The sequence below is a fragment of the Podarcis melisellensis genome (assembly GCF_964234715.1).
Source record: "Podarcis melisellensis genome assembly, chromosome: 11".
Lineage (NCBI taxonomy): Eukaryota > Metazoa > Chordata > Lepidosauria > Squamata > Lacertidae > Podarcis > Podarcis melisellensis.
In genome coordinates, this window is record NC_138543.1 from 21,683,856 (window position 1) to 21,705,734 (window position 21,879).

Sequence of the window (21,879 nt, forward strand, 5' to 3'; positions counted from 1 at the left end):
CACGGCCTTGCTTGCGTCCCATACTATTCTTTTTTCCACCTCCGTTCTCAAATTTATCTCAAAGTAATCCTTCAATATTTTTTGGGCCTTTTGATAAATTTCTTCATCTCTAAATAGGGTGTCATTCATTCTCCATCTGAAGGTTCCAGCCGTTGTTAATTTCATTTCCATCTTGACTGCATTATGGTCGGAGCAGGTTTTTGTGCAGATTTCTGTTTTTTTCACTCTTGGTGCCAGGCTGCTAGAAATCCAAATTTGATCAATTCTAGTCCAGGTCATTTTTGCTTCCGAGAAAAAGGTTCCCTCTCTTTCCAGAGGGTTCCTAGTTCTCCAAATGTCGATCAAGTCCATGGTGTCAGTAAGTTCAAAAAAGGTCTTTGGTAGTCTCCCGTCCTTAGATATTACTTGTCTTTGTGCCTTGTCCATATTTGTGGAGACAACTCCGTTGAAATCTCCCATCATTATAATTTTAAAGTCCATAAAGTCCATTAAAGTCTCATGCAACTTCTTGAAGAACTCTGCCTTCCCCTCATTAGGTGCATAAACTCCAACAATTAAGATCTTTTCTCCTTGGATTTGTATTTCTACTGCCAGGTATCTTCCTTCATCATCTTTGAAGATCATTTTTGGTTCCCATTTTTCCTTGGCATAAATCACCACCCCTCTTTTCTTAACTTTGTCTGAGGAAACAAATTCCAGTCCTAATCTCTTATTTATCAAAAGTTTCCTGTGTATCCTGGCAATATGGGTTTCTTGCAAGCAGATTATGTCTAGCTGTTCTTTCTTTAATATGTAAAAAACTTGATCTCTTTTTCGGGGATGGTTTAGACCATTGCAGTTCCAACTCAGAAGTTGCAGGGACATTTTTGTTATTGGGTATTTTTCCCACCCACTGCTCCAAGTTCTTGTTCCTCGTCAGTCGGTGCTGGGTTCAATCCAAACGATAGGTTTGTAATATCCAGTGTTTCCCTCTCTACAGTTCCTTTCTGAAAGTCTTCAGAGTTTCTCTCCAAAAAGTGTTCTTTGTCTTGAATTGTTTTTATTTTGATTTTCTTCCCTTTGAAGTTGAAGGACAACCCTTGTGGGAATTCCCACCTGAATGGAATGTTGTTTTGTTTCAATAGGTCAACTAAGTCTTTAAATTGTGTTCTCACCTCCAAAAAGTATCTAGGAATATCTTTAAAGATCTGTATTTGAGAATTTTTGATAACCAATGCCCTCTGGAAGTGTAAATTCAATATTTTGTCTCTTTCTTCCTTGGATCTGAGAGTAATTAAGCAATCCCTTGGCTTCTTGCCTTGCTTTCTGCCAATCCGGAAGGCTGTAGTTATTGTAAAATCCTCTTCCTCTTCCCCTAACTCTTCGCTCCAAAATTCTTGAAACTTGTCTGTAAGAAATTCCCCGAGCTTGTCCTCCTCCTCCTCAGGTACCAGTCTCAATTTCAAATTCTTGCCTTTCCTCTCCAATTCCATAAGGGCCAGGGCTTCATCATGTTCATGTACCTTCTTTGCAATAGGAACAAATTTCCCTTTGGTTTCCTCGGCCGTGGTCCTCGCGCTTTCAGCTATTTTCCTTGTCTCTGTGCTTTCCTGAATTAAACGATTTATAGAGTCTGTATTAGTCGATATTATTGTCGTGTTCAAATCCAATCTTGTTGTCAATTCAGTCAGTTTCTTGGAGTTCTCTGTAGTTTGCCTAGTAAGTGATTCTAAAGATTCATTTATCCTGAGCAGAGCCTGTGTCATGGAATCCATTGATACCGTTGTTGTTCTTTCCTGTGTTGCTGCTGCTCCTGTCAAGGAGCCTCTTTTCTTTTGAGCCTGAGCCTGTTTTGCTTTGGATCTTGTTGATATTTCATCCAGTGGGCCGCTCATATCTCAAGGTCGTTCCCACAGGAACAATTGCAGTTGGAAAATCCCACTGTTTCTGTCTCAATGTGGCAGTCTCTCTTTTAAGCCTCTAGAGGGAGTACATTGTATCCAATACGAAAACAAAGAAACAGGGAAAGAAATAGCCATACAAAGTTCCAAAAGCGAAAGTCCAAGTAAAGACCCTACTTTGTTGCAATTTAAGATGTTACAGTTTTTGTCCACTAAAGTCCCGTTATTTTATTTCAGATAAATCTTACTTTGTATCCTCAATCTAATTTGACAGTTCACTTCAGGCGCTCACTGCTCAGGCAGCCTGGCCAGAGGTATCGGCAGTGGAAAGTTTCCCGTTCAAAATTCCTTTCTTTAAGCAGATAAAATTAAGTCAATTTTCTTCCCCCCCTCTCCTGCTCATTGGGGGGGGAGGTCCTCTTCCGATGTCAGGTTTAACAGGGTTAAAAAGCATAAATACGTTCCCTTTAAGCACAGCTTACTCTTTTCGTTGCTCAGTCAATCATGCAGTTCCGGGAGGCAGACTTCCTTAATTTTTGCCTATCCCGTTTTCAGCCGAATCTTCTTAAATTTTAAAGTCCCGTTCCCTTTATTTGCTATTCTTACTCACGGGTGTTGTTTCCAATCGGTAGTTTCAGGAAGGAATCGGCGCTCTCCGTCAATGGCGACGCGGCTTCGCTCCGTGAGCTGGGTTGCGATCCTCAGCACCGCGCTCACACCCGATGCCGCTCTGGAGCCTTTAAAAAGGCTCTTTCGCGATACCGGGGGGCGCAAAGGTGCCCACCGAATCTCTGGATTAAGGAGATTTTCAATGGCAGGCCACAATATCATATATTTGTGTCTTCCACTATTTGGATAATTCAAAATATTTCATTCTCATTGTCTCTCTGTGAGCTGAGTGGACACATGTAGAACTGCCGTAATGTAGGCAGCCTAACAATTGTTTTGCTTCAAAGCACATGTATTTAGTTCAATATGGGACGTGGGTGGTGCTGTGGGTTAAACCACAGAGCCTAGGACTTGCTGATCAGGTCAGCGGTTCGAATCCCCGCGACGGGGTGAACTCCCGTTGATCGGTCCCTGCTCCTGCCAACCTAGCAGTTTGAAAGCACGTCAAAGTGCAAGTAGATAAATAGGTACCACTCCAGCGGGAAGGTAAACGGCGTTTCCGTGCGCTGCTCTGGTTCGCCAGAAGCGGCTTAGTCATGCTGGCCACATGACCTGGAAGCTGTACGCCGGCTCCCTCGGCCAATAAAGCGAGATGAGCGCCGCAACCCCAGAGTCAGTCACGACTGGACCTAATGGTCAGGGGTCCCTTTACCTTTATTTACTTCAATACTGCCTTCAAATTCTTTTTAATAAAAATAAGGACTAAGTTTCCTGTCAGGGCTGTTTTATTTTATATTAAAAAATATTTACTGTTGATTCGCTTTAGCAATACTACCTTTTATTTTTATTTTTTTGTTCTTAAACAGCATTCCCCCCCAGGCATTTTGAGAATGCTGAATATAAAGGCAATTTCTGAAACGCCAACAGCCATAACAATGCTTGTATCCTGAGAGAACCTCTCATTGTACAAAACTGAGAAATTATTATGAACAAAAATCTGATTTCTGCATAGAACCCCAGGAGTCAAATGTGTTCCTGTTGAACTTTAATTAGGGCTACCTCACATGTTGCAAAAGGCTAACATGCAAGAAAAAGTACTTCCCTCTCCAATGATGAACCCAAATTAGCCAAATATGCACTGCATTCTCAGCTTGGGACACCTCTAATGTACACACAGTATATATCAAGTTTAAAAAGATGATATGGCTCTCAGCCAACTATTTTTCTGATTCCCCCCTAATGTCATTAGCATCCTGTCTAGGTGAAACAAATTTATTATGCTATCAGGACCCATGGCTCATCACAGTATTATGTTTTTAAAGTTTTATTTAGTGCTACTAGTGCACCATCCTTTAAAAGCATTCAAGATCCCTTTAAAAGCATGAAGATATTACATCTACAACATACATTTAAAAGTCAATTCCCCCCTAAAATTCTTCTTCTTAGGTAATTTGTTTGCAGTATTTGCTTTGTTCTGCCAAACAGTCCAGATGCAGAACAGCTGAAGTTTTCCTCTGTCTTCCATCCTAATATCTAAGGGCTTAAGACACCCCCAAATGTTTGCTAACAGTGAGCAGAACAAATGCTTTCTTTCAGTGCTATTTTCATGTGTGTCAGAACAGTTCAATGTGTATGCAACATTTGCTTTCTATTAAATAAGAACATTTATACATAGCCTATATTTGCACATTTACTAGATTCATACAGCTATACCAATTCTCTAATACCACTTGTTAATTTATGAGGTAAGCAGGAACTTTTCAGAACTTGTTTTCAGCATGCTAGTGAATTAGAAACATCCTTCTAAATACTTCTATTATCAAAGCAAAATAAAACATTTAATGATCGGAATTGTTTTTTAATAAAGCCAAAGTTTTAAGTATAGTGGTGGTATATTATACTGACAAGCAACAGAGTGCTGCTCTACAACTACAACCGCCTTTCCCAGAATAATTAAGCAAAGATTAAAAAGCTGAAGTCATTAGTGGAGAGGACACTGATTGATAAGACAGGCAGACCACCAATTTCAGCCAAAATTCTTTAAAAAGAAATTCACTCTTTGGGGAGCAGGGGATGAGCAATGTTAAAAGGCAAGCTTTTTTATTATACTAGAATCAGAATAATCTTTATTTATTATTACTAGCCATAGCAATAAAATAAGATACTTTTGACTGGTATTTGAAAACATGATCTAATTAGGGCCATGACTGTGCTAACATAGAAAAAATAATAAAGCATATCTTGGGATAAGACATATCTTACTTAGAACACATTTATTTAAAATAAAATCCATCAGACTTCAATGGAATTTGTTTTCAAGTGTTCTTATGGTGTTTGCCTAGTAGTGGTCAGGCAATGTATTTATAAACTGCTTATAATATTTTAGAATCTTCACACTTTTCATTACCATTAGCCTCATTGTCACATTTGTAAATTAACAAGAATACGATGTGGAAAAACTGGAATAGCAACCGCTTCTACATTCACACTCGTAACCATAGCAATTTTAATCCTTGTTACAGCAGTTATATGGCAAAACCCTTCAGCAGAGTTGTCAAAGTTCATTGGTTTTTGAGAGCATTCAAATGTAGTCAAAATAATTCTATGGACAGAAGCAAAGGCACACAGTCCTCAGTGCAAGTCTCTTTGAGAAGTGACAAGACTTCAAGAACAAGATCACAGCTATCATTCATTTCAAATTGAGTTTGTGCAGGATTTATCAGCAATCGGAAAATCACACTCTACACAGCAGATACAGATTTACAAAAGATGTTGCAATAGTTTATTTACATTTCAATATTGAAAAGCCCTGGCTTGTATAGACTTCCATGCTTCATTTCTCTCTCTCTCGCTCTCTGATTAAGTATTTCATAAAGGCCTGGGACAACGCACATCTATTTACACAGGAACATTCTAGGTGGCTGGCAAGCAGAAAACCATTACTGTAGATTCTAAACTCGCAGCTATCACTTGCTGACCTACTGCCTGAATACATGGACTTTTGAGTGGCCACACCCATCACCTTCTAAGAAACATTCTGGAGCAGCGTCGAGTAAAGAATTTTAGTGAACTGCAGAACAGCAACGTGCAAGGTGTACTGTACAACTACAGCCCCAAACCCTTTGTAAAACCCCAATATTCCTTCTTCGCGCTTTATGGTATTGATACAGTCTCTCATTCCTTCGTACTGGGTATTGATGGGAAGGACTTCGTATCCCAGGTCCGTATTGTCAATGATGGTGCGTGTTCCTTGGATATGAAGACGGTGCAAAACTGTCTCCAGAGGGTAGAGCATCACATCAGCGCAAAGGCTGGCAGCAAAGCTGGCAATAAGTTCCGGGAAATAAGCATCCAGGATGCTTTGCACAGAACTCGAGTTCTCAGCTGGAAGGCTGGGGGAATTCTCTTTCTTGAGGAGGAGCAGGACTAACTTTTGAACAATGGAACTGATCACGTAATGAAGAACTCCGTGTAGAACAGTCGGAAAGGCCAGGGCCAGGAGAGGGAGGAGCCGCTTGCTATGGGGCACTCCAAAACCCATTGCTCTGCCTATGCCCTCTTTCAGACAATCCAAAATCCCAGGATTATCCCGAATGATTTCGCTCTGTAAAAAGAAAAGAAAAAGCACCACAGTGTTTCCAATGAATAAACGTCCAGAAGTTGTGACTTTTGCCATTTTTAAAATTTTGTTACTTATAAACAAATTATGCATTACCAGCTTCAGCAACAGGATCATAACCCACATTTGCAGGGATACTCTCAGCATAGTCTCCCTGCAGCAAGAGGCATCAAAAAGGACAAGGAAGTGGGGGACTGACCACCTTTACCTCACTGGATCTGGCTGGGGAAATTGGTGTTATGGAGTCAGATCTCCTTTATGAATATTTCTTGCCACTACAGTTTAGTGCAGTGGCAGGAGGCCCATTTTTCTGTATTAACACTTAACTTCCACCAGCACGCACCCTAGACGTGGTGGTTAAGATTTGGACCGACCTAACAAGTCTAGACACCGTTTACTTTCCCGCTGGAGCGGTACCTATTTATCTGACGTGCTTTCGAACTGCTAGGTTGGCAGGAGCAGGGACCGAGCAACGGGAGCTCACGCCGTCGCGGAAACGGCGTTTCCGTGCGCTGCTCTGGTTCGCCAGAAGTGGCTTAGTCATACTGGCCCCATGACCCAGAAGCTATAAGCCGGCTCCCTCAGCCAATAAAGCGAGATGAGAACTACAACCCCAGAGTCGGTCACGACTGGACCTAATGGTCAGGGGTCCCTTCACCTTTAACAAGTCTAGACAGCATCTTAAAAAGCAGAGACATCACCTTGCTGACAAAGGTCTGTATAGTTAAAGCTATGGTTTTCCCAGTAGTGATGTATGGAAGTGAGAGCTGGACCATAAAGAAGGCTGATCGCCGAAGAATTGATGCTTTTGAATTATGGTCTGGAGGAGACTATGGAGAGTCCCATGGACTGCAAGAAGATCAAACGTATCCATTCTTAAGGAAATCAGCCCTGAGTGCTCACTGGAAGGACAGATCCTGAAGCTGAGGCAGTGTATAACCACATTCCCTTATCTCACTCACATGTAAATATACAGATACATGCTAACATCTCCATATGTGTATTGAACAGAGCAAATTAGATCCCAAACAATTTAGGTCATTGGAAACAGTATGAACAAACGTTTCCTTGGAAACCTTTGGGGATTTGCCAATACGTCAGTAGGTGTTTCCAATTATATCCTTTGTTGTTGTTGTTTAGTCGTTCAGTCGTGTCCGACTCTTCGTGACCCCATGGACCAGAGAACGCCAGGCACCTCTGTCCTCCACTGCCTCCCGCAGTTTGGTCAGACTCATGGTGGTAACCTCGAAAACACTATCCAACCATCTCGTCCTCTGTCGCCCCCTTCTCCTTGTGCCCTCCATCTTTCCCAACATCAGGGTCTTCTCCAGGGAGTCTTCTCTTCTCATGAGGTGGCCAAAGTACTGGAGCCTCAGCTTCACAATCTGTCCTTCCAGTGAGCACTCAGGGTTGATTTCCTTCAGTATGGAGAGGTTTGATCTTCTTGCAGTCCATGGGACTCTCAAGAGTCTCCTCCAGCACCATAATTCAAAAGCATCCTTGCTATTATATCCTTGCTAAATGGCAAAGGAAAGTAGTGGTTTGAAGCTATTCCCACCAAGCTGACATTACGCCTCTAAAAGATATCACACCCATTTTGGAAAAGGAAGGGAGGGAGGGGAGGGCTGTTTCCACCCACTAGCTTCCTTGAACTCTACTAGGCTGTATAAAACACAAACAGAAATTCACCAGTATTAATAATTTTAAAAATCCATGGTCAGGATCCCAAGAACCTGACAACTAGTCCTGTGCATCTAAAGATGCTATGGGCATTTATCAAACAACACCACAGCACACGAAGGGCTATTTTTTAAAACCAATAGGAGTTTTTCTCGTTTAAGAGAACACCAAGCAGAAAGAAATAAGCATGTGCAGGTTTTTAATTTCACGTTGTAGTAACAGGGAAGGTGATTTTTCAAAATATGCAGGTGAAAACCTCAATGGATGTTTTGGAAGCATGAGGACACACACAGAGAACTGCACTACTGTGGTTAATTGAACACAGAAATGAACCAAATCAGCTGCTCAATTTCAGCCTATATTCTTTAAACCCCCAAGCCAAAAAACTTTGAAGTAACTGGTGCGCCACCAAGTGGCTTGGAATGGCACAAACTGAAAAGCAGTAAACTAGAAAATAAACTTACTGAGTGATGGAACGTGCAAGCCCAATCAAATTTGACAGGTAGTTCAATACATTAAGAGAGTTTTCCTCACCATATAGTTCAGATGTCATTCCCTGCCCATTGATACAGCTTTTGGCACCTGCTAAAAACCTTTGTGTTGGATTTTCCAGATCCAAATAAAACCATTTAAAGAAATTAGCTGAAATCAGCTCTTGAGAGGTAGGAATTATTTGCTGTGAATTTTAAAATAACTAGTAATACAAAACATGATATTGCTTGTATCAAATACTTTTAATAAAGCAGAATATCTCTTCTTCTAGGGGCAATGCAAATATAGACGGAATACCAAAGCTCAGGCCAGCTGATGCTAGGATACTTTGACCTCTGATTCCCCAAATACTGTTACCTGATAGCAGACAAAAAGCATTTAACTTACCTGTACTGTTTCAATCAGACTTGCTGAATAAAAAGGCATTGCTATCAAGCACGTCAGCCTAGAGGAAAGCACAGACACTTATCATTTTGATAATGACATGGTTTTTTTGCTACAGTCAACAGTCCATCTAAACCAGGGGTCAGCTATTTTTTTCAGCACGGGGCTGGTCCATTGTCCCCTCAGACTTTGTGGGGGGCTGGACTATATTTTGGAGAGAAAAAAGAAGAACAAATTCCTATGCCCCCAAAATAACTCAGAGATGCATTTTAAATAAAAGGACACATTCTACTCATGTAAAAACACGCTTATTCCCGGACCATCTGTGGGCCGGATTTAGAAGGCGATTGGGCCGGATCCGGCCCCCGGGCCTTAGTTTGCCTACCCATGATCTAAACTGAGGCTTTAATTTAAATCAGTTTAGCCCTGTTTCTAAGATTTAAATTATTTGGCTTAGGTGGGGGAAGGTGCTGTTAAAATCCTCTTAACGGTAAGATGAATCCACATCCAAGATTAATTTAGTAGATATGGATTCTTATGGCATTACTTCTCAATATGCATATTAAGTGAAATACAGTGGTACCTCTGGTTGCGAACGGGATCCATTCTGGAGCCCCGTTCGCAACCTGAGCAGAATGCAACCCGCATCTGCGCAGGTCACGATTCGCCGCTTCTGTACATGCGCATGATGTCATTTTGAGCGTCTGTGCATGCGCGAGCGGCGAAACCCGGAAATAACCTGTTCCGTTACTTCCAGGTCACCGTGGGACGCAACCTGGAAGGATTTAACCTGAAGCAAACACAACAAGAGGTATGACTGTAGATCATATTCTACAAAACCATTGGTATGATATTTCTGTGCAAATTCATTAGTGGGAATCTTACAGAAATGCCAGTTTAATTCCAAAGGCTTCATTTCTAGACATTAATGCAGCAATCTCCTTAGATGTACTCCTTGGAGCAAGATGGAGACACATGATAAAACTTACATATATAAAGATTAGGTGATTTGAGAGTCCTAAAATTTAACTCAATTCGAAGTTGTAGATTCAGGTATGCTAATCATCTGCATACGATCCCTTACTTTTTCCTGTAGGACTAATTGCAGTCATTAACAGTTGAGTCAATCACCCATCTCCTACTACCCTCCTGAGAAAAACCCCACCCCACCCTCCCACTATATATAGGGGTCTGGTGACTTCTGTTTCAGTGTATCTGAAGAAGTGTGCATGCACACGAAAGCTTATACCAAGAACAAACTTAGTTGGTCTCTAAGGTGCTACTGGACAATTTTTAAACTTTTTATATATTTCAATTTGCAGTTGACACTTCAGATTGCTAAAAAAAAAAGTTATTGCCATATTGCTGATTTTTTTTTTCATATTTGCACTACAGTGGTGCCTCGCAAGATGAAATTAATTCGTTCCGCGAGTTGCTTCGTCTTGCGATTTTTTCGTCTTGCGGAGCGCGGATTCCCTGGGTATTAACGGCTTTAAGAAAAAGGAAGCAAACTTGCAAGACGTTTTCGTCTTGCGAAGCAACTCAAAAAACGAAAAACCCTTTCGTCTTGCGCGTTTTTCGTCTTGCGAGGTACCACTGTATTAAGTTGCTCTTGGTTCTTCTTTCAAGCAGTATAATAACATCCTTCTGTACTAAAAAAAAATTGGGAGTAAATTTAACACATATACGTACCCTTTCAGCATAAGATGTCCTCCTATCTGCTTGGGACTCCACTTATATGAAAGTTCTCTACAAAAAATAAAGTAGCAATTGGCAATAAATGGTTACTAACCAAAATTCAAGGCATAGATACCGGTCCCTCCTTTATATCTTATGGTGAAATGACTTGCCCAACAGGCAACACCCAATAGCACCAGTCTGCTTGCGGAACAGACTTCTGCTCACGTGACGGAAATTCTTCTCCTCTCCTGCCGGCAGCCCTCCCTATGCAATGGCAAAAATCTGTTCCAGAGGGTGCAGGGGTGAAGGGGAGATGGCCAAGTTGTTTGTGCAGGGTTGGATATTGCTCATAATCTACAGGTGCTCAGAGACACTGGTGTCTACATAGCTCTGCCTCAACAGTGCTATGGTGTGCATTTCTTCATCAGAGATTACACCGCATATAGGAAAGCCACTGCATGTACAGAACATTTATCACAAAAGAAGAAAATCTTTAATAAAAATACATTAAAAGAAGAAGAAGAAAGGAACAGAAGAACCTGTTTCTGGGCCTTTTTCAAGTTGAACCACGAAAGGCTACAGAACTTAAGAACTTTATTAAATTTAAACTTTTGTAATATAGTGGTTTTGTTCCATAAGTAATTTTGAACAGTTGTTTTGAATGACACCGAAACTATTAATACAGATTTCATAGATTTTTAACACACTATCAGTGTTAGCACCAGGTACGATCTAAAGACAAAATGTGTAGATCCTTATAACTAGCTGGGCAACTGTGACGGGGGCGCAAGGGAAGGGAAGAAACAAAGAAGCAAACCTCTGCAAGGATATTTCATTACCTATTAGTGTTAACAGGCATTTATACCTTTTTGAAGAGTTTTATAGTTTCCTACTGAGGATTCATTTAAATCCAATCTAGTAAATTAACAACTAGAACAGTGCAACGACTGCGTCTTATGGCTATCAGAATTTTTTAAAAATGCAAAGTTTTTATTGTATTGACTTATTTTCATTCATTTTGCAATAATCAGCATGTCAATGAGTCTTCCTTTACTAACTACTGGCTAGTTACATTTAAAATATTGCTTTATGTTCCTTGAGGTCATGCAGAGCCAAGTAGTGACTCTGCTATACAGCGAAGCTCACACTCTCAAATGCTTTACATAGTTTGCAATGCCAATTTCCATTCAGTAGCAAAAAGGCAGCAGACTTGGATTTCTACTTTTGCTAAAAAACTACAGTTACTTTACTTTGGGCTTGTTCCTGGATTTCAAAATGCTACTGCCAAGATAACAAGCTTACTCTTTGAATGACACATATAGTAATCAGCTTGGATCTACTTAACAGCTAAAACAGCTCATCTTAACTGGAAGAGACACTGGCCAACAGGGGGGAAAAACTACTAAGAAATGGTATCAGCTGCTCAAGGTCAAATAGTCTTCAATCTGGAAACATAGGGAGCATCTGATACTCTTGAGGTGTATTTAGCTTCCAATAGGAGAGGAAAGCAAGTGTTTAAAAAGAGCTAATTCACAGGAAGACTCAGTTACTGTTTATATAATTAACTCCCTACCAGAAATATATCCAGTTTCTTAAAGAGGTACACAGATCAGTTTGCAGTGCAATCCTAACTGTGCCTGTTCAAAAGTCAGTTCCACTAAATTCAGTGGAGCTTGCTCTCAGGATTGGGACCAGATAATGTGTCTACTGAAGACATCATAGTCTAATTTTGCGGCTCTTCAGCAACCATCTTCTATAGGTCCCTATTTACTAATGGCAAACGTATTCCACAGCTTCTTGGCTGTTGATCTCATCCATGTCATCATGCTCATTTCCTTTCCTGCTCTTTATGCCACTCTTTTCAACAATGCCTTCTGTAATTCTACAAGGAGGTTCTACTATTATTCCAGGGATATTCCCAAGTATAAGATATCATTACCTCTGGCCATAATAGGACTAATTCAAGCCAGCTTTTATAAGTTCTTGGAAACCTAAGACTTTAAACAGAATTGCAATGCCATGTTCTTGGCACAAAACAGGTAACTAAGCATATTCCGCTGCACAGTTCTACTAATGCAAATGTTGCAGCAATTGGTCAGACCTAAGGTGGGTGGATGAAATCCATCGGTGCCTGTCCACTAGTAGAACAGATACCGTTGGCAGAACTGTGTGCCTTCCAGAGGGTTGGAACAAATACTGCCTGGAGCAGAAAGGGGGTTTCTGAGGGAAGAGAGGAAGGAAAAGGCTCCTGTGTGAGTGGAAGTCCACTTGCATGACATTAAGAACATAAAAAGAGAGCTGCCTAATCAGGCCAGAGGTCCTTCTAGTCCAACATATCATTCTCGCAGTGGCCAGCCAGAGGCCTATTGGAAGCATGCAGGTGGGACCTGACTGCAGTGTCGCCCATTGAGTTTTAATTTAAACTAATGCAATCCATTTCTGAGACTATCCCAAAGAGACATGATGGACAAATACTGCTTTTACTTAACGTAAGAGAAAAATGAGAATTACCTGGGCAATGGTGTGAATTCACTGATGATGCCCTCTGCTCCAAGGGTTATGCCTTGAACAATGAAAGTGCTCCCCATTCCTTTCCAAAGAGCTCTGGGCCCCTGAAATTTAAAACGATAGCTTGAAGAAAATAGCTACATAATCTAACCCAGTATTTGATGTTTTCCTGCAACTAGTATTTCTATACAGTGACTTTTATGCGTATATGCATTCATTATCTGCCATATTTTTATACTGGCCAACTGCATTTGGGGGACAGGGGCAGGAATCAGACTTAAAGTAGTATATAACTGGTAGTTATATTTAATTTCTCTTTAAACAAATCTGTAGATACCAAATACCTACCTGGGCCTTATTGATGCTATACATAATGTTGACAATTGTAAATGGAGTGAGATGATAATTCCTGGCATGGTAATTAACCTGCAAAAGCAAACATACATGCATACAGTTACAAACATTTGTAACTGGTATAATTAACATGTTATAATAACATATTGTAATTGACTCCACAACACTATCTCAATTGTTTCCCTAAAGACTTACAGGATCACTCAAATACAATCCATGCTGAAGTGCTATCCAAATATCATATTTTAACTGCAACTTGAAGGAAGTGTCTAATCCAGGAGAGGGTAACATGTTGGACTGTAAATCCCATTATCCTTGCCCACTGGCAGGAGTTGGAGTCCACATTTGGAGAGCCACTAGTTAGCCAATCAAATCCAGTATTTTCTGTGACATTAAAATTAAATGGGCTGTGTCCAAAGATAGTCATACATCAGATAGATCCATTGAAATTAGTGCATATGACAAATGTAGGCCCAATAATTTCATCAGGTCAACTGTGAATAGAACTTAGTTGGATACAGCATAATACTAAAAGCACAAGCCTATCCATGTTTACTTGGCAGTAAATCCCATTTATGTTCAATGGTGCTTACTCACAGAAGCATATGCTTGGGACTGCAGCCCAAGGGAGGCCAACAAGACACATTTGAGAAAGCAACTCACAACAACTTACCTGGCACTGTCGACGCAGAACAATGCAAGGATGAGCCAGCACATTTTCTGTAAACAAACTTTGGAAAAACAATTATGTTAAACAAAGAAGTTTCTCCCACTTATTACTATTTATTTCATTTATGAACCGCTTCCTATGAAGCTCTTCAAAGCAATTTCACAATACAATAAAACATACATGAAACAACTGCATATCTAAAAACCACTATGTATATAAAAAATAATTTCAAATTCAGTACAGATACCAACTGGGATAAACATCACTACTTAGAAAGCTTGTCAAAAGAAGCAAGTCTTCAACAGATGTGGAAAAGACAATTGAGATGGTACACTAAACAAGTATTATTATATTGTTTTAGTAATCAACATAACTCTGAAGTGTTATTAAGTTACAAAATGTTATTAAAATAATTTAGTACTCTAAAGCAAGGTGGCTATCTATCTGAATAATTTGTATAATAGCAAGAACTAAAAAGATAAACTTTACAGAATATCTTGAAATCACTCAGATCTCATGAGGTTGAATGTAGACTTGCCCTTTCATTCATGGAAGTGATTTTTTATCAGTGGCCTGATGGAGAAACAAGAGGAGATCTTTGCTAAATTTCCCTTCCTCCTCTAGTCCACAGTGCTATCTCCCATGGTGTTCTAGAGGGCCCCACAATCCTCTGAAATAGATTTTCAGGGGGCTATGGGAGACTGCAGGGCAAACCATGGAAAAGAGCCTCCCGCTTTCTACCAAAGAAGGGTCAAGTTAGCAGAGTTCTGTTCCTGGCAAGTCTGGATCCAACCCTCCAAGTTCACTCACACCTTTTTATAATTAGCATCTATGAGCTGCCCAAGCAACTGAGACAACTTATAACAACACTGATACAATAAGTCATGAATGATACTTAAGCAGAAATTTAAACAGCCTAAAACCACATTTAAAGAATTCCATTGATAAAAACAGAAATAAAAATGTATGTGTCTGAATAATAATAATAATACTCCTTGTATCTGGCTGGGGTAATAGGCAAGGGGGAAGGAAAATAGCAAAGGCAGCAGCACACCCAACAGCAGCAATACGAGCAAAAAAACAGAACAGCTGGACTATACAATTCTACCCAACGTCAGCAAAAATGTTTTGAAAGAAAGTTGTTAAAAGCTGGTGGAAGACAAATTAAAGGCATGGCTAGGTGGGCTTTCTTGGCAATTAATTCCACTGTGTGGAGCATGGATGGGAAAGGACTTTCCCCTTCTTCATACATCTTTTGGGGGCAAGGGCAAAGCACAACTCTTTCTCCATTCCCAAGGTATGCTGAACTCAGGTTATTCAGGACTTTAGAAAAGATCGCCAACAACTTGAATTGGGTCTAGAAGCAAATAGGCAGCAAATGCAACCAAGTTAGAGGTCTCTATATAGCCCAGTCTTATCAATAAGATAAGCCACATAATTCTGCATTAGATTAAGCTTCCAATCCATTTCCACATCTCCAATGTGGTGCATATAGTTGCAGTAATTTAGACAGGAAGTTAACAGTGCTTGGATAGTGGTGGCCAGATTCTTATCTGAGAGGAAGGGCATGAGTTCATGAAGCTCATAAAAAGCTCTCCTTGCCACTGTTATCACCTGAACACCAAGCAGCACACCCTTACACATAATTCTGCCGCTGTAGCAGCTATTTAGTATAGAAGCCAAACAGTAGAGCCAAGACTTCACAATATTTACTATAAAGGTAAAGCGACCCCTGACCATTAGGTCCAATCGCGTACAACTCTGGGGTTGTGGCGCTCATCTCGCTTTGTTGGCCGAGGGAGCCGGCATACAGCTTCCGGGTCATGTGGCCAGCATGACTAAGCCACTTCTGGCGAACCAGAGCAGTGCACGGAAGCGCCGTTTACCTTCCCACCGGAGCGGTACCTATTTATCTCCTTGCACTTTGACGTGCTTTCATACTGCTAGGTTGGCAGGAGCAGGGACCAAGCAACAGGAGCTCACCCCGTCACGGGGATTTGAACCGCCGACCTTCTGATTGGCAAGTCCTAGGCTCTGTGGTTTAACCCACAGCGCCACCCGCGTCCCGAATATTTACTATGCAGAACCCAAATCTGACAGATACACGTGGCTTGAGCTTGGACCTAGAGAAGATTCTGATGACATGACACATTCATTTCCCATGCAGCCTGCAGCAGTTATGCAATAAGTTATATAGAGGAAACAAACAAATTGGCAGGAAACATTTAAGGCCTGGAGAGCAGACATTTTACATTAGGATCCGTTGCCGAAGCTTCATCAGTCACCCCTGCCCCTGAGAGGAACCAAGACCTGCGGAATGCCTTGACCAGTAGGGATCAAAACATCTTGTGTTACCTGATGCTGGTTGCTAGGCAGCACACTTTAAGGGGGAGGGGCTACTCTCTATTAAGGTAATAGTAGAATCTTCAAGGAGCAGCAGTTTAAACAGCCACAATGATAGTGGGCAACTGGAAAGGCCCACCTCAGAGTGCTTGGTTTGCCAAGCTTCGCCAAAGAGGGAATTCTCCCGGGTTTTATTCACCAAATAACCAAAAATCCCCATACAATGAAAGGATTCTGCGTCACAGTTCTATCGGATCAATATACTGGGTCCTTTGTAACTGTGTTTCAAATGAACGATACTGTTCTTGTTTGTACAGAAAATTCTGGCTATTTAGAGCTATACTGCCAAAGAAATACAGTGGTGCCCCGCAAGACGAATGCCTCGCAAGACGGAAAACCCGCTAGACGAAAGGGTTTTCCGTTTTGGAGGCTCTTTGCAAAACGAATTTCTTTATGGGCTTGCTTCGCAAGACGAAAATGTCTTGCGAGTTCCTGCGGGTTTTTTCCCCTCCCCCCCTTTTCCTAAGCCGCTAATCAGCTGATCCGCCGCTTAACAGCTGATCGCTAAAAGCCGCTAAACCGCTAATAGCGCTAATCCGCTAAGCTGTCAATTGGCTTGCTTCGCAAGACGAATAAACCGCTATACGAAGAGCCTCACGGAACGGATTAATTTCGTCTTGCGAGGCACCACTGTAGAGTTATATAACATTGCAACTTTCTGTCCTTGTGCTTCATACAGCTGTCAAGTTTAGTTAGGGGAAGCGCATGGGGAGCCAACTTGAGAGTCGTGGCAGAAAACTTATGCTAAATCCGTCTGAGTGCACCATAAAGCTCATTTGCAGGCCTATGGGGAGGCGGTGGCCGTGGCGGCGGCAGCAGCAAATAACTCTTTTTTCTCACCCTCCATTGAATTGAGAAGGGTCAATTAAGCCCTAAGGTAGAGTCTCTGGAATGCAAACCAACAGCGGTTCACAACAATGCCTCTGCCAGATGCTGTGCTAATAAAAGTTGCTCACATTTGGTCTGACTTAGACACAGTCGCTAGGGAGAATCTAAACCGCAAGCATCAGATTCAACTACATGTCACTACTGCTTGGATCATTTTGTTCTACCTTTCCTGTAAAAGCAACCAGAACTCTGTCCATTAAAGTCTGTTGCTTGTGGAAAAGAAAGCCTTTAATGCTTCTTTTCAGGAAAGTGAGATTCCTCCAGTTCTGAACAAAGTCTTGTGGCACCTTAAAGACTAAGTTATAACTGTTTAATTTTTTGTGATCAGGCTACAAATTTGCTTCTGTACTCATTTCAATGCACTGGCTTTCATTTATAAAGCCTTACCGAAACCCTCATATGACAATTACTCTCCCCACCTCCTATATAAGCCCACATGTCTGACATGAACAAGTTGTAAGGCTTTGCTTCCTTTATAGGAAGTGTAAATATTGATAGCTCAGAATAGAGATGTTGTACTTCCAAGTTATGGAACTTTCTATCAGTACAGGTTAGGTCAACTCCCCCATACATTTCTTCTTGTAAGAGCTGCAACACCTTTTTTAAGAAGTTACTTTTTGGCTGAACTCTTTCGATGGCTACTGAGTTTGATAACTGGATGTTGCTGATGTTGCCTTTGTATTACAGTATTTGTTACTTGCTTGTAAACCACTTTGGAAAGTATATAAATATTGTAATGAATACATTTTTGAAAGGTGGTAGAAAACTCTGCTTACGCTGAATGAAAATAGTAAAGCATTTAGTTGCATGTGCAACCTTAACACACGTACAGGGATATGGATTGGGGAAAAGTGGTTTTGTGTTTATTAAAAATGTTATGAATTACATAATTGTGATATTACCTTGCCAGGCCAATCCCAAAGCCTGCAAATCTATTCAACTGTTCTGAAAGACAGAAAGACAACACAAACAACTGTTAGTTTTAATCAGCTACACAACAAAACACAGGGAGAAGGACCCTATCCAAAATTTGCATTAGTCTGGTAAAGGCACAAATACACACATAGATATTTACAAAATATAATAAATCAATGTTTGCCTTAAATTTCTCAAGTAAGCTAATATAATTTGTTCTAAAAAGTTAAGATAAAGGACCCCCGACAGTTAAGTCCAGTCGCGAATGACTCTGGGGTTGCAGCGCTCATCTCGCTTTACTGGCCGAGGGAGCTGACATTTGTCTGCAGACAGTTTTTCCGGGTCATGTGGCCAGCATGACTAAGCCGCTTCTGGCAAAACCAGAGCAGCACGTGGAAACATCATTTACCTTCCCGCCGGAGTGATACTTTGACGTGCTTTTGAACTGCTAGGTTGGCAGGAGCTAGGACCAAGCAATGGGAGCTCACCCAGTTATGGGGATACGAACTGCTGACCTTCCAATCGGCAAGCCCTAGGCTCAGTGGTTTACACTGCGCCACCGACGTCCCTATAATTTGTTCTAGTCTATGACAAATTTGGGGCATACATTTGCTTAGTTACAACTCTCACTGAGCCATGATCATTATTTGGTGACCTTGGGCCAACATTTCCTGGTTGGAGACATAGAGATATAAATAGACCTAGCATCATAGGGTCAACACTGCTGGCAGCTGCCAAGACCACAGTACCTTTACCCAGCTTCCCAAACAGAAAGGTGTCAATACGCAAGAAGCAGCAGCAACAGCCTCTTCTTACAACTACCACTTGCCTAGTTCTTTGTGGTTGCACCACTGAGAGGTGTGGGATGAGTGATTATGCAAAGACTTCAGAGCATCTACCTCCTCATCTCGCTTATTGTCACTCTCCCTCTAGGCTGTGTGACAACAAATATTGGGCCTGCAGGGGACAAACCACAGGTGGGCCCAACCCCCACTGCTGTATCACCCAGAGGAAAAGTATAGGTAAGTAAGTGGACTAGCTGCTTTTCTGAGCAGCATTTGAGTAGAGTGGAGAATATATTGTTATAGATTACTAATGTTTTCCTAACAGGCACTATTTTTTCTAGAGAGTAAAAGGAACACGTACCACTTAAGAAAAGAAAAAACTGGTTCTAGTGAGACTGGCTTGCAAAAATTGGGTAAACAGAAGAGACTGTACAACATCATGAGCTCTTAGTGAACAACAGGTTAGGAGAACACTTGCTCTAGGACTCACACTGATTAAAAACTCCAAATCGAAATACAGTATGAACCAACCGTAAGGAGGAAGAAAATGAAAAAGCATACAGTAGTAAGCATGCCTCTGGCTCATCACTCTGGCTAGGAAGAGCCTCACTTGCAATCCAGCACCCTCGGAACAGTCCGAACTCCAAAGAATGCAGAGCACCAAACTGTTGCGGGCCCAAAAGTTGCCAGAAAGAAGGGAATTCTGTTTCTACGACAGGCGGGGGGAAAACAACCACGTATAGGAACGTCCAGGAGCATAAAAATCTGCACGTTGGCCTTTGCAACCGTGTCCTTTTGCAAGCAGAAAAGGCGATTTTTGGGGGGTGGGGTGGGGACGGACATCCAGCGTGGGAAGCAAGAATACATGCGACCCACGGAAGATGCTGGGCTCTCCTGGGCCCCTTGGTTTTGGGGCCCAGGCCCCGTCTAACCGGTGCGTGCCTCTCCTCCTCCTCCTTATACGTACCGGAGCCGGCGGCCACGCTCCCCGCGTAAGAGTCCTCGTTGAAGCCCGCCGCCCCCAGCGGGGTCCCTGCCGCGAACTGCGGGGTCTTCTCCCCCCAGTGGAGGTTGCGGCTGCCGGGGATGTCCGGCGGGGTGCTGACCCAGTGGCCGAGGTCCGGCTTGGCCACGAAGCCCCCCGGCTCCTCTCGGCCGCCCCGGTAGCCCAGGCCGTCGAAGCCTTCGGGGCGCCGCGGATGCATCGGGCCACAAGCGAGGAGAGAGCCGGGAGACCCAGGAACGTCGAGAGGTTTTGACAGCAACAACAAGGAAGACCTCGCTGCTGCGCCCTCAAGTTCCCCCCTCAGGCTTCACTTCCGGTGCTAACCGGAAGCAAACCCCGCCGCCCTGAAGCATACTCGTCTCCATGGCGGGTCATGTGACGCGGGCCGGTTCCCGCCCCTAAGCCTGATATTATTGAGGGGCGTGGCTCGTTCTGCCCAGCCCGCTTCCTTGCTAACCTAGAGATAAGAAAAATATAGAGCGTTTCGTTGTTCCTATATTCTCCATATTTACTGGGGAAAGCTGCTTTTAAATCCACCGGACAATATTAGGACCAATCAAAATATTTTTGTTATTTATTTATTTAATTTGTATACCGTCCAAACCCACAGGTCTCACCTGCTGGAAAGAAAAAAGAAGGTACCTTTTACCATATGTGGCAGTAGTGTAAGGTAGTAAAAGCATTCTGAAAAATGATATATAATGAATTGGGGGAAAAATGTTTAAAATAACCTTTGTTTTTTTTAAAAAGAAGCCTTTTTGTTAGGAATTGTAGGTACCGATATCCCAAAGGAGCAGATGTTTTATATATGCGACAACAGCCACATGGATGCTACTAGCCTAGAGATGGAAAGAAGAAAGAGTCCCTAACAGAGAGGAATGGCAAAGCAAGCTGTTCGACTACACTGAAATGGCAAAACTGACTGGAAAACTCAGGAACCAAGAAGACAAAAACTTCAAGAAAGAATGGGGGAAATTTATAATTTATTTAGGAGACCAGTGTAAGCAGATGAAAAGATTAGCAGGATTCTAATAACACTTGTCATGTAACAAACACTATGGACAATATGGACAGATACAAAATATAGATTATGAAATAATATGCAGTTGAAAATGTTGACAATAGGACCCATGAAGGGGATGATGGGAAGTCTCAAGATTCAAAGAAATCTCTATGTATGGATATGTATTTGATATTGTTATAACTCTACAAATAAAAACGATTCCCAAAAAATAAAAAATAAATCCACAGGTCTCAGGGCTGTTACAACATAAAATCACAATATGAAAACAGCATCAACAAGACCTGCATCAGCAGCTGGTACTTCCAGGAGGCTGGAGAAGAGACTTGTCACCATTGCCCTCCCTGACATTTGGTGGTAACACTCAAAATGGAGCATGGGAGGGAGGCAAGGAGGGAGCACAACTTGACCAGCACAAGATTTGCTGGATCCTGATCTTCCCCTGCTGATGTGTGACATGAAGGTAATCGTCCTGATCCACCCAGGCCACACTGCTACAGCAGCCTAGGAGTTGTATGGGGAAAAGGCATTCTTCCTGCCCCATACTTTTTGCCCTGGTTGGCATGAGAAATGGAGCTTTGGGTGTAGAGTGAACAACACCATTAGGCCCTGCTGCTTTGTGTGTCAGTGAAAGAGTCAACTGAAGCCAAATTGTGTAGTTTTTGGTTGGAGGGCAGTTAACCTTAAAAACACTATGTCACTGTTCAGGTGGTAGAAAATAATCTTCCCCTGGTTGTAGATTCCACCCTGAATGGCTAACTATGATATCTTCCAGGCTCAGAAGAAGAAAGAAGTTCAGAAGGCTAGCCATGTTAGTTTGTGTTATGTACTGAAGTTCTCACCCTGTGCCAGCAGGGGGATACTGTAGATAGTTTTGTGCAAATGAAGGATCGAAAGTGACATTCAGTGATTGGATAGTTTTAGAAAGTTGCTACAGTAACGTTGTACTGGAGCTCTATATAAGCAGGCTGACTGAGCCCTTCAG

The 21,879-nt window shown here is 41.9% G+C and overlaps 1 protein-coding gene across 1 annotated transcript; it reads right to left on the bottom strand.

The window, feature by feature from the left end:
* Positions 1–4,747: 4,747 nt before the first annotated feature.
* On the bottom strand, positions 4,748–20,192 carry SLC25A46 (solute carrier family 25 member 46). Its single transcript, XM_081930716.1, has 8 exons — positions 19,835–20,192; positions 18,070–18,112; positions 13,880–13,937; positions 13,201–13,278; positions 12,856–12,956; positions 10,357–10,413; positions 8,668–8,725; positions 4,748–6,093 (listed from the first exon to the last, which is right to left on the bottom strand). The coding sequence occupies exons 1-8, from the start codon at positions 20,070–20,072 to the stop codon at positions 5,515–5,517; spliced, it is 1,212 nt and encodes a 403-aa protein (XP_081786842.1). The 5' UTR covers positions 20,073–20,192; the 3' UTR covers positions 4,748–5,514.
* Positions 20,193–21,879: the final 1,687 nt, after the last annotated feature.

What these genes read in the sequence shown, in the direction of transcription:
- SLC25A46 (XM_081930716.1), bottom strand. Translation starts at nt 20,072, where the DNA reads ATGCATCCGCGGCGCCCCGAAGGCTTCGACGGCCTGGGCTACCGGGGC. An exon ending in GAATTCACACCATTGCCCAG is followed by an intron (nt 10,414 to 12,855) that starts GTAATTCTCATT and finishes TATTTTTTGTAG; the next exon opens with AGAACTTTCATATAAGTGGA. An exon ending in GGACATCTTATGCTGAAAGG is followed by an intron (nt 8,726 to 10,356) that starts GTACGTATATGT and finishes GCTTTCCTCTAG; the next exon opens with GCTGACGTGCTTGATAGCAA.